Below are 17,669 nucleotides of genomic sequence, written 5' to 3'. Positions count from 1 at the left end.
CCCCTCCCATAAGTTTATTTTTCCTCCTCTTTCTTTCTCCCCCCTCCCCTTAAGAAAAAGAAACGAAGAAAAAAAAAGAGATCCCTCCGGAGTTAAGGCACGCTCCTGCCCTTTGTGCGGGAGCGCGACGGCCGGGCAGCCCCGCGGTACTTACGCCGGACTTTGCTGGGGCTGGGCTGCTTGCGCCGCGACATGCCGGGAGGATGGGCCGCCGGGGGGGCGCGGGGGCGCGCCGGGGGGAGCGCGCACGGGAGGGAGCCGCAAACTTGTTCCGGAAAAAGGAATCAAAATGGCGTTTCTGTGGATGTGCAAAGTTCATCAACTCCGCGCTAACTTCCCGTCCTCCGCGCCTCCCTGGAGGGGGAGAGATGGGCACGGTTAGGGACCCCGCCGCGCCGCGCCGCGCTCCGCGGGCGCCCCCGCCCCCTGCCCGCCCCCGCGCTGCCCCGCGCACCCTGATAAGGAGACACATCACGTGTCGCTCCGGCTCCTCTCCCGGGGACGCGCTACCGCGGCGGCGGCGGCAGCCTGTTGCAAATAGCATCTCTATCTCGCCCGCGTCGCGGGGAGGGGCGCCTCCAAGGAGAGGAGCGAGCACGACTTCCCCCGCCGCGCACCGGCCCCCGCCGCCGGCAGCGCAGCAGCGGGATGCCCCGGGCAGGCGGCGGGGGGAGGGAACGGGGGGGGGCGGCCAGGTGCCACGCGGCGCCCCGCGCCCTCCCGCCGCTCCGCCGGCCGCGCCCGCGGGGCTCTCCCGGGCGGGCCTGGGCGGCCGGCGGCCGCGCTCCGAGTCGGGCGTGCGTGTCCCCCGGCAGCCGGCGGCTGTCCCCGGCCGCGGCGTGCGCTCGGGGCTGGGGCGCATCCGGAGCCGCGGCGGCGGCCGGTGGCGGTGCCGCGCTGCCGGCTTTAGGAATTCATCTGGGCTCTCCGCTGGCCGTGGAAATGCCTGTGCATCCTCCTCCTCCTCCTCCTCCTCCCGGCCCGGCGCCTCACCAGGTACAGCGGCCGCAGGCAGGAATCCGCTGCTCCGTGCGCAGAAGTCAGCTTGTGGTTCTGTCTGTCTGTTTCCTCAGAAAACTTTCTGTCCTTGTGCGTTTTGAGTCCCTGCTGGGGTCAGACATCCATCCGGCTGACGAAACCTAAAGGACGTGAAATTTAACAAGACCCAGAACATCAGCATAGGAACAGGAGGTCCAAATACGGTGTCTAATCAAAAGCAAGATTCGGACGTTTGCAAATACAGGTAGTTACAAACTGCACAGGCGCTGTATGTGGCAGTGCACGTATGGTGCTTTCCGCGACTTTCACTGCAGTGGAAGTTCAAAGATGCAGAAGACTCAACAAGTGATGGAGAGGTGTTCAGAGTCGTGTGGATTTCACTTTAAAGCCAATACTGGTTTAGAGTTGTGTGACAAACAATAACAGTACATAAAAATAAAATATCTGAAAATACTCCATCCTGAAAGCTTGATGGGAAAAAAAAAAGTAAAGCAAAACTGCTTGCGAGGAGTGCCATAATGAGTATAGGAGGAACCAGTTTACGCTTTAAGGAAATGGTTATTTACACAATTTCTAAAGCTACTAAAACTATGCCTTTTAAAGCTGTTATTGGTGAGATGGAACCTGAAGTTGCAGGCTGTTTTTAAAGAAATCAAGTCCTGGCCTGTAGGCAAAAGGCTTGTACCAGCTTACCTGGTATCCTATCTCCTGATTGAAAAGGGATTCACATGGAAGGGAAGGCTAAATTCCAGGTATGTGGCCGTAAGCCCTCAACCAACTCTTTTTCAGAAACGGTCTTTTGCCTTTAAGGTGTCATTATTAACTTCCTTTGCACCGTTCTTTTTAAGTACTGGATAAAGGCGTACAAGTCAGGAATACACAGGACCTGTCTCAAAGATTTGAGCTGTGCTTCATGTCGGGAATAACCCTCTTCCCTTCCAGACTCCAAGTAAAACACCTGCCGGTCTGGTGATCTGGAACTTAGAAATGCCAAAATTGCAAAACCGAAAGGCACACACGTAGATTCAGAACACTGCAGCTTTAACTTACATGCGTTTGTTGTGGTGGTTTCTGCGGGCTGAATTTTTGTCAGCTGAATTTTGTCCAGTATTACATGTGAGCTTTGCGTATAAATTTCAATACCATTAAGCCCTGTTAAAGTGGAGTTGCTGACTGACAGAACAGCTATATGGTATTTTACCCCACGATATAGCAGCAAACATTAGAAAGTGCGTTCTGATTGTTCTGCTACAAGGCTCTTATTTTACCAAAAAACAATCAAGGGAAGTCATTAAAAATAAATTCATTGTAAAGCGTCTTTAACCTTTTCATCTCTGTCCCCATTATACCTGCCAACCTGCAGTGGCAGAATGGCTGGTAAATTCAATAGCTTTATAGCCAGCTTACATCTTTACTTCAGTATCTCTTGCGGTCAGGCATCCGATTAAACAAAAACCCGAACAGTTGTCCATCTCAAGCTCAGCCCTTAAAACATGTTATTCACATTGGAAGACCGCCGTGATTTTAGCCTGCATGGCACATAGATATAAACTGTGTGGAGATTAGGCCTACGAGTTTACAACCTAAGGCCTTGTTTGCACAGACGGTTACAAAAATTGCTGTAATTGAAACTGGTGCAAATTCCTGTATGGATAATCATCTTTGGAGGCTGGCAATGCACGTTTCATTGACCTGTGGCTAATACCTCTAGAATAGTCTTGGAGGCATTTTGGACCACCTCTGCATGAAGATTCCCATCCGCCCTCACTGTATTTTCTAACTTCAGAGGTGCTTAAGCAGCTTTCCACGCGGGAAGTTTAGCAAGCAGACAGACAGAATACAAAACCAAGCAGTGTTCAATTCAGCGTCTGAAATCTGCTCTAGAAACATGGATGTGCAATTATGTAGGTATTGTAAAGCTCACACTGGAAAAAATCAGGATTTTAATGCTTGGAGAAAATATGTAGATTTTTTTAATAGCATTTATATTTTAATGTTTTAAACGTCCCTATTCTTACAGAGAAATGTAATGAAGGGTGAATCAGCACATACTATGCTGATGTAATGCTGTACATTAAAAAATGCAAAACAAGTTGTAACAAAAAAAATTAACTACCAAGGTTCATGAAATAGTAAAAAGTGATATGTCTTTAACAGTTTAGGAATGAATTTTAATTCTGGGCTATCGCAGGGCAAGAGAAATTAAAATAAGTTTTTCAACTTTCCATCACTCAAACTTTTATAATGCATCAGAGAGGTCAAAACCCACTGTGGTCTAAGACTGAATGTGAAATTTTGAGCAAACGGTTTCATTTTTTTTTATTCCAGTGAAAGAGAAAGTAGAGATAATTTTTGTCTAATAAAACCCACTTTTGTGAATAAAATGACTCTCCCAAAACATTACTACATTGCTTATATGATACAGCTATCCCTTTCACTCTGCATTTTCTACCACCTGCATTGCTGTGTTTTATCCTATCTCGTCTGATCATTCTATTTGTGACAGCTGAAGTATTTAGTCTTTGTTTTCCTACAACTGCACATGGTTTGTATACCTTCTGGATATCGTGACATCAATACTCAGCAGTGATGGTAAACATGCTAAGGGGCAAGAAGACTTTCTCTGACTTCTATATAACCCTCACACACTTCTCTGGTCCTACACAGTGATGTTAAATGCAATGAATAATAGTACAAATAAAACCAATAGTTTTGTGAAGGTATTTTGTGTATTATCAATTTCATTAAGACCACTGGGTGACATAACCGTGTTGGCGATATAAAAGCCGCCTGCTGCAGTCCTAAGAAAAGGACAGCTCTGCCCCCACCCACAATTCAAATATCAGAGATGCTGATTAAAGGTATTCAAGGAGAGAAGAAAAACAGGATGTGTAGCTTATATGAAGGCCGCAACTTGAGGATACAATGATGTCTTAAAGCACAGAGCCTAAAGCGAATGTTGGCATTAAAAGAGGAGGCAGCTAGCGAAAAAAATCTTTTTTTTCCCTTCTTATTAGACATTATCAGTGTTCTCTGCTTTGGATCATTGTTTTTAGAAGTTACGTTAATTTCCTGCAATGTTTACACATCCCTTTCAGCCAAAAGTAACTCAGTTCGGGGTAAGGCAGTTCTCTTTCTAACCAGGAGTATTTTACACGCTGTAAGAGGCAGCATTGGGCCCTGACTTTCTAACACCTCACAGCTGCATTCAAAGGCTGGGTGAGGGCAGCTGCCAGGAGCCAGCTCCCTCGCCCTGGCGCATGGCTGCCCAGCCACAGAGGATGTCGGAGGCATTGGAGGCCCCGTCCGCTGCCTGAGCTTATGCCTGTGCAGCATCCGGAGTCCTCTCGCCGCCATCCTATTCCTGATGCCCTCGCTTGTGCCAAGAGGCAGTACTCGGCTGACATACTAACGCAGGGAAAAGCCTGCTGGGAGGATCAGAGAATACAGCCCCGAGGGCTTTGAGAAATAAGTCTTTATAAAACCTAAGACCAAAAAAAATGCTTGAATTTCCTTTACATTTCAACCAGGTATTTCTTTAAATGAACAAACATGCCACTGCTGGGTCTTCTCATGGGTTGGGGTTTTGTTTTGCTTTTGAGGTTTTTTTTTCCTCAAGTTGAGACACAGGTTTCTTGCATCAAAAAATCCTTAAGAACAAACGCAGAACTGACAACTGTGACCACCATACAGGCAGGGTAATTATACAGAACAAAAGGGGAAAAGTTCAATTAAATGTATTTCCTAAAAAATGCTTAGAAAACTAAACCTGATGAATTTATGCAGTGGAAAACCACACAGAAAAGCACATCACGTAAGACCAGCCGCAAACTCAGAGCATTTGTTGGATGACACAGCATCATACAGCACTCCCGTTTTCCCCGTGTGGATTAAGGTGATGCACCACCGTGCTCAGTTACCTCGGCCTCTGGAAGTCGGGCAGATGGGGAGCGAGGGAGCAGAGCGGTGGAACTTGCTCCTGCAGCAACCCCACCCATTATCTCCAAGGGCAGCTCTGCATGATCAGAGAGTCAAGGACGAAGCTTCCATCCAAACTTATCCTAACATTAGCCTTTAGTGAGTGAAAGAAAAGCTGAGGTAACACAGCGTGCTTAAGCAATTTCCCTCACATCTCAACAGGCTAGCAGTGGCAAAACTGGAAATAAAACCCGTCTTTTCCCCAAAATTCCGGTGTAGTTCTTCAGGTACGAAGCCATCCACTCTGCTTTATGACCTGTTTTCAGCAGACAGTGATAACACACAGCAATAATAGAAGATTGAGTGCTAAGTATTTGCTCCCTGTTTTCTCTGAGCCGTTTCAACAGTGCAAAACAGACCTTGAGCTGACTCACCTAGCCAGCCAAGACTACCTCTTGTCTAAGGACTCATCTGGAAATACGAAGACAGTATTTCTGAAACCCACACCACTTTTTTTCCCCATAGATCACAGCCCGTAGGGCATATTGCAGGACTGCTTGAAGTCTCTGGCTGCAATAATTGCTGGCCCCATCTCCTTCTCTCCTTTCACTGTGGGAGTCTCCAGCAGATAGATGCAATGCAGAGCAGCCCTGCTGCTGGGACTGGACCAGCTTGATGAACTAGTCCCTTCCCCAGCCCTGATTTTCAGGGTGTAAAAAGTAGCATAAACTATTCCCCTAAAGTATTTTAGCAATGACCAATGTTTCTAAATCCTTTCTGAAGAAGATTAACTGAAACCTATTCTTTCAGGTATAAAGGATGTACACTATATATATCCTATAGCCTATATATATAGGAGATATATACACTATATATATCCTATATACAATGGTAACTGGAGAGAATGGCTAAAGTGATATGTAAGCAACTGACATGTCTTTCAGCCTTGTAACCAAAACAAACAACAGGGGCACAAAAGAGCGTTATTACTATTTTAGCAACCAAAATTCTTAAAAGGGGGGGATTTAAAAAAAAGTACGTTTTAAATGGATAAAACTAAGTAAGATCCCCCCTGCATACTTAATTACTTGGCAAATTTTGGAACAGCGCAGCCTACTTATTCCTCAGACTGCTTAAAAACGTAGTGTGAAAAAACTAGCAAGCAGATGTTTGACATTTACATTCTCAAACAGTTCTGTGATCACTAATGTACAGCTCAGAAACAGGTTGTATAGCCCATGTGCAAACGTGTCTGTGTAGAGACGGAGCGGGAAAAAGAACAACAGTAAGCAAAACCACCCACTGCAATACTTTCACTTCTTTTAAAACTCTGCATTGTTGCCCAGAAGCTTTTTTTGCCAGGTAATGCAAAAACCACAGGTGTGCAAAAAGAAGTTAGTGTTTAATGCCCAGCTTGTGATTTGGTACTGAACGTGACATGTTTCATTCTTATTGACCACCCAGCCTCTCACACCTAATTGATTGTTAGTTTAAATGTGATTATTTTCCCTCCTGACGGCAAGTAGTAAGCCAGCTGTGTGTTTCCCCATGTCCCAATTGCTGGGGAGAGCCGATTCTGAAACCTCTCACAAACAAAATAAATGCTCATGCTAACAGCGACTTCTTCATGTTCACTCGTTCAAAGGGCTGCTGTAGCACCAGCGGGAACATCAGCAGCTAAAGGAAGGCAGCAATATCCAGCTGAAGCATTACTTACTATCTTTTGGTATTATAGACTAGAGATGGAAAATACCTGCTATTCATTCCCTGAGGCTGCCACGGTATTGCTCTATGCAATATACTTTTCAGTACTGTCTTCCTTTTAAATATCCTCAATTGGGGAGGATTCAACAGCTTCTGTTGGGAGCTTGGTCTGTACTCTTGCAGATTTTGCTGTTAGGATGTTTCTCTTGATTTTTCCAGCCTACATTTTTATTTTCTTAACTTCATGCCACAACTAATTATAGCTCAAAGAGTGCAAGTAGAAAAGGGGGTGGGGAAGAAGGAAACCCCAACCAGCCCAGGGAAAATACCGTAGACAGTGCTTTGAGATGCACCCACAAAGCAGCAGAAAATAGGTGGAGAGGGCCAGCAAGCAGCAGAGAAGTGAAGAAATAGGAAGTGAGGCAGCAGTCATGAAGAAAGTATGCAAGGAAGCAGTTACCCTGCAGGGAAGAAAAAAGCAGGACAACTTTCAAGGGCAGAGATTAATGTAACTTGGGGGAGGCTGCAGTGACAGGATTTGGGGAAGAGAAGAGAGAAACCGAACTACCAGGGAAAAATGGCCAGTGGATGCGGTAGACAAAGAATCAAGGGAGAAGCAAAAGAAAATGGTAGGGCTCAGGTAAATGAGCGTGAAAAGAGCCGCTTGTGCTCTTGTACCTACTTAAATTGTGCCTTGTGCCTTCTTAAACCAGAGGCAAAATTGCCTTGGGACAGGTCTATGCCATAAAGTTATGCAGGCCTACATAGACTAGTCAGATGTACAAAGGGATATAGATTTGCAACTGAGGTTAAAACCAAACTATGCTACCAAAAGCAGCAAATGTTCGGTTATGCAGTCAGAACTATACTTTCACCAGCGCAGCTCGTGTCATTCAGACAATGATAAGGTAAGTCACGCTGGCGAAAGCACAGTTTTGCTGATGTAAATTGTATCGGGGGTAGATATACCTCCGCTGCAGCGTACAGGGGTGTAACTACACCAGTAGAACTCTTTGCTTGTCAAAACAGCCATGCTTTATTAGCAGACTGTCCATAACAGAGACACGATTAAGACAGGTAAAAGGAATTCTTCTACTGACATAATAAAATGACTTCCACAACAATAGCAAAAACTGTCAGCAGAAGGTTTCTGCTGGTAGAAAAAGATAGCTTTGTGGACCAGAGGGGCGTAAGATAGGGACGTGTTTTAGATCATTTCTGCAGCCTTCATGTAAGAAAATACTTGCTTCTACAAAAAGAAAACTCAATACTTGCAAAGTGTCTGAATATTAGGAAAATGTGGATAAGAGCATTTAAGTCCTAATATTGACACTTTTACCTTCATTTATCATTCAATATTCACTTATCTTCATTTTGAAATAAAGGATTCTTGAGAAGAAAGTATTCTCAATACATTTTTCTGCATTCCTGTCTTCAACTTGTATAATAGATAACATGTTCCATAATCTTGTTTCCTCCTGTGCAATACAAAGAAGGTGAAAACTCTCTTAATGAGCATCTACAGAGGAAAGGTTTGGTCGACTGGGTAGAGTGCTACTAAACATATTTTTTTTTTCTTTTCAATTACTTTGGTGGTCAGATGGGACTGTGCTCTATCTAAAATGAAACTTGAAAAGGAAAAAAAAACAAACCACTATTATTAAAATGAGCGTAAGAGAGCTGTTACCTGAAATGATTCAGTGAATGGAAATCTCGACTCTTGAAACAAATGTTTTCTAAGAACGGGGCACAGATATCAGCCTCTTCCTCAAAAGAACTCTGAGTAACTAGAAAGAGCAGAAAACATTTAAACTCCAAATTTTCAGCTTGCAATCAGTGGCCCATGTGCTTACAGCAACGGATTAAATTGTTTGGGATTAATGTCTATGAAAACATCCTGAAATCCTAACAGTCATGCAATATTTTTCCCGCAACGTCTTGTGAAGTGATAATAGATTGCTGTGCCTCTGTAAACTCACTGGTGGAATCATCTTCTCAGCTATTAATTTTGATTAAATGGCAACTGCAAATAAGATTTTCTCTAATAATTTTCTGAACAATCTTACGTACTCACTTCACATAGACCTTCTGAGTTTGTTTCATTAAGCTGTCTGTTTTACTGTATGTCCTTTCCCTCTCAGAAGTGGCTGAAGGTAGTTCTCAGAGTGCAAATGAGCAGCCTGAGTAGTTCAGCAAAATGATTTAAAAAATGGTCAAATGCAAAGAAACCAAAAACCAAGAAAAGGCCTGATGGTGGAGCCTAACGTCACCAGAATAAGAATTATACAGAAGGCAATCCAAGAGAAGGGCTGAGGAGAACACTGCTAAGGTGCCCAGTAGCAAAGTGGATTGGAGCACTGGCTTTCTACCTCTAGAGATTTGGATGCAAAGCCTGATTTAAATACACATGAAAATGAATGTGATAAATTCACCTTAGAGCCTTCTGAGCAGTGGTCCACATGTAAAAATACCATCTGTTGAAGGACATTGATGTCCTCCACAATTGCTTATTCCCCAAGACACACACGCGTGCTAAATAAGGCTAGAAAGTTGCATGAAAAGTCTCTCTGACTGAAAAGTAAGCTTGCTTTTGTTTCCTGTTCATTTTTACCTGGTATTTATAGGAGCTTTGCTACGGTTATAGTTATATGCAATAAAGAACTGAGCAGCGAATAGTCTCCTAAGTGACATGAAATTCTGAACTGTGGTTTCTGCTGTAAGTGGGGATGATTCACCTCAGAATATCTAGTCTGTCGTTCTCTGGGCGCAGACTTAATCAGTAAAAATCCTGCCTGATGTTTTTGTGTTAGCTGTTAAACCCCTGATCCACCAGCCAATGGACACAATTCACCAGAGTCCACACACTTTTCTTGGGATAATCTTAAAGACAGATCCATAGATGATGTTTCTGGTCTAGACTCCAGGTTACTGACACAGCAAAAGAGAGGAAATATTCCCTGTGCCTACTTGCATGCAGTGATTCAGTAGAGCTGGTATCATTAGTCCTGTCCTATGATGAACACCACATTACCCAACCACACTGGAAAAGAATGAGGGGGCTCAGATTTCATATCTGCAAACTGACAGCTCTTGTAACACTTGGTACTTGGATAATATTGTGTGTAAACAGGAAGTACAGCAAAATCTTGTGGCAGCAAATTGGGGCTAACCATAAAAATTGAGAGTTTTGGAGAGCTGGGACAACAGTTGAATGAAGAGAAAGTAAGATGAGAGTGGTGTATAATACTTCAGTATACAAAAGTTTGGTAACGTGGAAACTAATAGAGACGGTTCCTGGCAGGATTTTGGGCTAGTGCTGACTGCAGAGAACTGCTGTACAGCTGGAATAATCGTGTGAAAATGTTAGCAGCATATGTAATAAAAACCACTGAACTGGAATTACACAGAAATAAGTTATTATTGAAACACAGCTGTACTTTGAACAAAGCGTTGAGGAATTTAAAAGACAATGATTTGCCAAAGGGAACAGCATAAACTTATCTCAGCCAGGGAGCCACAACCAGTTCCTGTGGCTGCTCCCCACCACTGAGTGCAAGCCCCGTTTGCCCGCAGTAATGAAATGGGGACCAAAAGCTTTAATTACACGGCGTGCTCCACATCAATTTCTAGAAATTGATGTCCTTTCTTCATATGAACTAAAAACACGTCAAGTGTCTTGCAACTTTTTTCATCCTCTTTATCATTGCTATCACTCTTATCATATGAAAGTTGATCACAAGGGAACTGTAATTATTCAGCTAGCAGCTAGTGGCGATAACATCAAAGCAGAAGTATGTTTATAGGGTTAATGCATGATTATTTTAGCATCCCAAAGGCTTTGGACTGCCATACCATCCAATTATCCCAGGGCTATGTGAGAAGAGGGAACTTCATGTAATTAGGAGGGCCTAAGCTAAGCTTTCAGGATCAGTAAAATACATCATGTTACAATTCACACTGCCAGCTGTTTCTCCCCAAATTTTACAGAACATAACACTACCTTTTTTAGAATTCAGAAAATGAAGAAAATTTGTTGATAATCAGACTATAGAATTAGTAACTACATTTTAGTTTTTAAACAGAAAAATCATGACATTTGCCAGACATCATTAATGTACATATCAGATTTACCACATCTGAATGAGCCAGAGATCCATTAAGTCATATGCTCTGCTTCTGCTAGGAACCAATACTTCATCCATATTCAATAAATTAAAAAAAAAGAGGCTGGTTTTTTTTTTCCAGTTAGGAAACCTGTAGTTAGATATTAGATTCTGTATTTTCTAGGCACCTAGGCTGATTTTCAGAGATGTCGAGCCTGTTCATTGCTTCTATGGCTGCTGAGCAACCCTGAAACTTAAGCACATGAGTATGAATTAGATGCTGAACTGCAGTCATTCCATTTTAAAAATTAATAGCATAATGCATATAACTAGTTGTGTGATCTCTGATGAAAACAGGATGAAAATGAATGGAAACACTTTTCTGCATCTCAGGTAACTGCTCAAATTACTGGGATATTGAATGAGTCACTTTTGACTCAATAAACCCTCCCAAGAAGGACTTAACCAGCACTCAAACATTTAAGTGAAAAATTTGGGATGTAAAAGTAAAATTGCATTTCAGAAATTTGTGGAAAAATTCCAGAGCAAATCTACTTACCAATACTCTGTTCTCTGAATAATACCAGGAAGTTAGTTTAAAAGTGAAACTCGGTAAGAAATATTCATTTAGAATCCTCTACAGTTTGTAAAATATGCTGCAGCATGTTGAAACACTTGAAAAACTATGGCTAAAAAAACAAGTTAAATTCTTCCCAACGATTTCTAAACAGTTGGGAAAAGTGGTGGAGGCCACTGTGATTAAAGGGAGATAGGAAGGTTGCTATGAACACAAAAGAAAAGGCTTTCAGGAATACAAATAATATAATGAAGAAATAGGTTGAACTTTAAAGAAGAGTGACATAAGTTAAGAGGTGTTTATATAGATAATTCGAAAATGTGTCTGATTAGTAAGGTTTTCTTTGATTACCAGGCACCCATCATAACAATTTGGAAACAGGATAACAAAATTATCTCCAAAGGAGATATTCTGCTATAGCCTTTATGCATGAAAAATGAGAGGATGCAGTCAGCTATCCATGAACGGAAATACAGTTTCCTGGTACAGTGGGAAGGAGTTAGTGCGCAGATAACAGCAAAAAAAGCTGTTAAAAATATTGCGTATAAAAAATGCCAGATAACAGACATCCACTTGTAAATGTGACCTGCAAACATCTTTAAACAATCCACGAATATTAGAAGATGTTTGCCAAATGCTTCTGAATATCACAAGGTTCTATGAATCATTAACTCGAACATTAAATAGCCGTGCGTTTTGTGACTCTACAGAATTCTGGTGATCTGCTCTTAGTGATGATCCTGCATGCTCTCTGCTGGTGATGTCTCATCCATATACCCTTTCGGCAGACTTCAGAGGGCCCACAGTTAGAAAGATAAATGTTGTCCTACTACCATGCTTTCCATTCTTCAGGGCCTATTTTTCATTTCAGCATTTTATTTATCATTTGGCATTCACATTAACTCTCCAAAGCAAAATTTCTGATCCCATTACGCAGACACACTGCTCCATTGTAGGAATATGCAGAATTATAATATCACCCACACAGTGCTTTCTGGGGCATTCTTTGGAAAATGGGTGTCTGACCCAGTGCAAGGCTGTTACAGGACCTGGGGACAAAATGGTGTAAGGATGAAAAGGCTCAGCTTCAGATTAATAAAATGTACAACATACACAACTATTGTGCAGCTTATATATGTTGCTTTGGTGGAGAATTTTTTATTTTAGGGGATGAGTCGGAGGAGGAGGAAGATGCAATGCAATTACTTTCCTCCCCCCTCCAGAACCAACCTAACCCTAAATCTGCACGTGCATTTCAGTTACTTTAAAAACAAAATTAAAACTATCCATTAGTAAATTGAGACACCAATTAAGGAACAGTGCCTCTGGTATCAAAGTTGTGCACATGATTCAGTGCAATGAATTATTTTTTTTTTTTAAATTGGAAGGGTTGTCATTCCAAGTTACTTTGAGTTTCTCATAAAACAAACTCAATGTCATGCTGGGCATATTCATCAGCAAGAAAATAAGGCAGTGTAACTGACACGTCTAAATGCTTATAAAACTGTTCCTGAATTATCCAACGTTTGCTACATCCTCCAAGACTAGTTTCTGAAGCCTGCTCTGAGAAAAGATGAAGTTACAGAAATGCTGATATATCCAACTGTAAGGAATTCCAGAACTGTGTAATTCACCTACTATCAGTTTTCTGTAAAATATTGAGATACACAGTAGCACTTAGTAATAAAATAACAACACTTAAATGATTAGAAACCATCCTGATTTAAGAGAACAAAGGAAGACATACTGTGCGTACGACGTTTACTACCTCCTTTAAGCATAGACTGTCTCAAGGTTAATAACTGGTTAAAAGAGAAATTGCTTTTTTTTTTTTTCCCTTATTGCAAATAACTTCTGCCGGGATCCTGACAAGATCTTAAGAAGACCACAGTAATGATATCACACCGCACAAACATTTTCTTATCTAAGATGCTATTCTACCCTAGCCAGGCTGAAGAGTAGAAGATGCTAACCTTGAAAAATGTTTTGCTGCTTTGTGTATACTAATAGGATGTTGGAGAACTCCCCAGGCAGTGACAATGGTATACAACACTTCTGCAACAGCTATTGCTGTCTAATTGCATGTAATGTTCTTCACGAAGAATCTTAAATGACTTTATAATAAAAAGGACAGTGTTGTGAGCCCCATTGCACAGCTGAAGGAACTGAGGCAGTGAGACACAACTCATCAGCAAGATGTAAAAGGCCAGGAACAGGAGCCCCCTCTCCTAGCTCCGGGCCTGCTTATATCAACAGTGCACACTTCAGTGCATGAAATAGAATAGGCTCTCATTAAATGAGGAACAGAGGTGTCAGCTGTATAACCATGTTTAGAGAAAAAGTTTTAGAAATTGCAGAAATCACATCACTGACTGATACAGTTCTGCTTTTACAGCTTTTGAATGCAAACCAGCCTGTAGCTGGACCTCTGCTCTACACATACTGGTAATAAAAAAGAATCTGCTGGTCCTTGGCCACTCAGGAACAGACACAGAAATAAATATAGGGAATGATGGATTGATGCTTTTATGAAGGCAAGCTGTGGGTTGAAGAATACAGAGGAAAAAAGCAGTGAGTCAGAACATAGAGTAGGCGGTGAGAGGAGGGAAGGTTTAGGGGAAGGATTTTGCCTTGTCCAGTGCCTTTTTGTGAGGTCGCTCCTGACCCTAACTTTTAGGGTGAAAAGGCCCTGTGACACAGCAGAGCTGGCGTGCGTTTGTCACGCGGAGAAATAATTTGAGGAGGGTGTACAGGTGTTTCCTGTGTTGCAAAAGTCATCTCTACAGAGACTTTTGTTTGCTATTACCCAAGACTTCAAAGAAAATACCAAGTCGGATGTATAAATGGTCCTGCTAATACCAGGATCCACCATCTATTCTCTACTTACCAAAGCAGACACAGACACAGCTCCTGGGAATGCTTAGGAGGAAGCACCATCAACAGCAGCTCTTCAAAACAGCCTAGATGTGAAGAAGGTTCTTCCTTTACCATTCCCTGCTGGGTAGCATCCCCAGTGACTCATGTACATTTCTAGAGTTGGGCCCTACATTTTTATAACACAGTATGTACATTTTCCTCGCTATCCTGATTTTTCTTAAATTCTTATGCTGCTGACCAGCTGTACTGGAAGGCCCTTCCCCTTTAGCAAAATTTCTTTTTTAATCTGAGCTGGTATGGTTCAAACCCAGTTCCCCTTGCTCTAACATGATGCTAATAGTTGTTTGCATCGTCTTTTGTGTTAGGAAGCATCTATTCTGAAAAATGACATTTCTGATTTCTTCTAAATCTTATTTTACGTTTTTGTGCCACTGTTCTGACTTTTCAGAGCAAGCTGTATACAACGAGACTAGGTTTTTCAGAGGTGCTGAATAACCCATTTTGACCTGAAACACTTTGCTACACATCAGAAAAAAGGGTGCTGGGAAGTACGGAGAAACCTGCGTTTGGAAAGGGGGAACCAAATAGGAAGCTAGTGTGCTTCGCGAAGTCCTTATCCTTGTCGTTCCTCCTCAGACCTCCAGTGCAGAGCAAGCACTGCCAGGCGGCTGCTGAGGAGCTGATCTGTCAGGCACTCTGACTGTGCCCTGGGCTTGGGTGGGAGTACCCATGCACACCCCTGTGACCTGAAGCACAGCCCTTTTGCAGGAGAGAAAAGAGTACAGCCTTGGGCAATGAAACCTAATTTCACTCCAAGGAGTTCTAGTTAATGGGAACTCAGAGAAAGCAGGATTATACCACAGTGACTGTTTCCAATGAAGTACAAAACGCCTGCATCTCCCATGGTCCAGTCACTCCATAGCCTCTCCCGTGGGTGTTGGCTGAATTACAGTGAATTAAGATAAGGGGAGCTGGGTAGGTAATTAAGACTTTTATATGCATGTTTTAAAACAGGAACCCGTAAATTCATGGCTAAAATTTTGAAAAAATAGGGTAGGTTAAGCATTTTAAGTCCACCATGTCCTTACTTGCAAGATGTAAATCTTTCGAGCTCCTTCTGAAGCATCTCACTGGAAGAGGGGCTATAAATCATGAAATACCTGACTTTTGTTGTTTGGGACACAAAAACCAAGGAAATGTGTTTAATGAACATTCTTTTTGTTCAAAGCATTTCAGTAGTTCAGCTCTGATATTGTTTCAAAACTGTTTTCTCAAGGCCCTCCAGCACATGGTGTTATGAAAAAAGTTGTCAGACTGGTTTTAACACATCTTTTCAGTACTGATAAGCAAAAGTTCACTGAAATAATTCTCAATAAGATACATGTGGAATATACCTTTCTTAAGGCTTTCTTGTTGAATTCAAACTTTAAAGAGACCTGTTGCATTCTAAGCTTAAGCAGCCTCTTTCAAAGTTATTAGAAAAGTACAGGGATGTGTCACATACTGTGCTGAAGAGAGTCTATGTCACATCCTGTTAACCGTGTCTGCTTTTAAACCTGTTTTGTAAGTACAGTGAGTGGCTGACAGTCTCCAGCTGCAAACAGCTTTGAAACTATGCGTGTGAGTTTCAGAAGAAAGCCAGACACTACTGTATTTTGGTTGCTAAAGGTAAAATACTCAATAAATAACATGTTTTTCTCAATGAAGTAAACGATTTAATCTTGAGACTACTTTGCTTAACAATGCCATCATTAAAATGGTAATGGGCTTTGAGGTCCCTATTCAGCATGGTATGGCATCATACCTATGCTGCTATTGTTTCATCCTGTTTACAGAGAAGCTTCTGCAATTCAGCCTGGTAAGAACAAGATATTAACTAAGGAAATAAATCTCCAAAATAGCATGTGGCTAAATCTTTAAATCTATCTTAATAGGACCCAATCTATCCTCTCCCTGAAGCCAAGTCAGCCACTTTAGTAGGATGCAAAATAGTTCCCCTGCAAAGTGGAAACAAGATTAGCTAATAACTTCTTCTAAATTATTCTTACCTATGTTAGAAATGATGGTTTTAAAAGCCAAAACATGCTAAAATTAGTCATAGAAGTATTTTACTAAATCATGCGCACTAACCTGTTAACATGATTTGGTAAAACTTTATACATCTTTTTTCTTTCCAATAACCAGGGGACTCGACTGAAGACAGCTAGAAAAAACCCTATTTAAATAGTTCCTAATTTTCCAGTGTACAAGTTAAAGCAAAAACAAAGCAAAAATACTTTTGCAGATGGACTCGGGTATCAGACCTGGAATGTTTCCATGTTTCCTTTTCCATACTTTTGCATTAACTAGCCTCTCACTGCAGACTAGGCCCATGCCCAAAGCTTGGCAGTAAAGGACTAGTCTGGGATGCCACAAGCAACTCCTGTTCAAAGCAGCCACAGGTTGTCGGTCTAATTCTCTGTTATACCTAAGCTGTGCTTCGTGCCTTGTGACATTATCTGGTCCTTCTCGGGACCTCTAAGACATCGATACAGATTTAGAGCAGCGTCAAGGTCCTTGCCATTTACCCTTGAATTGAAAGGCCTTTGCCAGAGCCAAGAATAACTAGAAAGCAGCAACTTTCTGGCCACGCCTCCTTCCTCACATCATCCCTACAGAAAGGGGCGGGGGAATAGATAGGAAACACCATGCTCCTACACCGAGCACAGGAGGATTTTCTCGTGACTGTTTCCATTAGGCTTAACGTGCTGTTTGCTTGTCCAGAGGGGCATAAAAAGGGCCCAGCCTAACAATGAAGTCAGACCCTCCCTGCCAGTAAGTGAAGGAACGGTTGCTAACACAAGTGCTTCTTCTTCATAATGTTTAGTTTTCTCAGCTCACTGGGTTGCCGCAACACACATGGAAATATGCTGATAATAGATGGGACCATCAAGACTTTCCGTGGCAGTCCTGGAAGAGGAATGGCATTTTCACCCGATAATGAGAGAGACTTGTGGGATCCCCTTGCCCCGATCTGCAAGACTGCACAGCAGCAGAGGCCCGTGCAAGCAGATGGCATGAAAGACTGTGTCTGCTGACTCTTCTGCTTTGCCAGGAGAGGCGACAAAACCAAGTAATGTTGTTCCACAAAAAATAAGCATGACATACCTAAGCAATTATTGCTCTTAAAACTGTGGATAAAGACTGTCTAAATATTTTCCATGACTGGAGGCAATGGGCTACATTCATCTATGAGGTATCACCCAGGCCCTCCGCTGATTTCTTTTTAAGAAAAGCTTTGTGGCCCACAGCGCTTAAACCATTATTGGTTTTTACTTTTTTCTTAAAACAGGAGTAATGGTACAATAGATTAGTTATATTTCACCACAATTTGCTTACGTCCATGTAACTTTTAGTATTAAATTTAGCTTTTAGTAGCAAATGATTTGGGAAAACAACTTGACAAATTACCTCACATAAAAAGTAGAAACAGTAACATTCATTGTGCATCC

General features: G+C 42.2%; 1 protein-coding gene across 7 annotated transcripts in view; it reads right to left on the bottom strand.

Annotated features, from left to right (window-relative positions):
- RREB1 (ras responsive element binding protein 1) overlaps window positions 1–442 on the bottom strand; it is a 127,238-nt gene extending 126,796 nt beyond the window's left edge. For all 7 annotated transcript variants that reach the window (XM_075142648.1, XM_075142644.1, XM_075142642.1 and 4 more), the window contains exon 1: window positions 155–442. Coding sequence is in view for 3 of the 7 variants with exons in the window: in XM_075142640.1 (XP_074998741.1) it covers window positions 155–194 (40 nt within the window). In the remaining 4 variants the exon portion in view is untranslated. The remainder of the gene's footprint in view (window positions 1–154) is intronic.
- Between the last annotated feature and the right edge of the window lie 17,227 nt (window positions 443–17,669).

The sequence above is a fragment of the Calonectris borealis genome, chromosome 2, assembly GCF_964195595.1.
Source record: "Calonectris borealis chromosome 2, bCalBor7.hap1.2, whole genome shotgun sequence".
NCBI lineage: Eukaryota > Metazoa > Chordata > Aves > Procellariiformes > Procellariidae > Calonectris > Calonectris borealis.
This window is presented reverse-complemented; position numbering and strand designations above follow the sequence as displayed.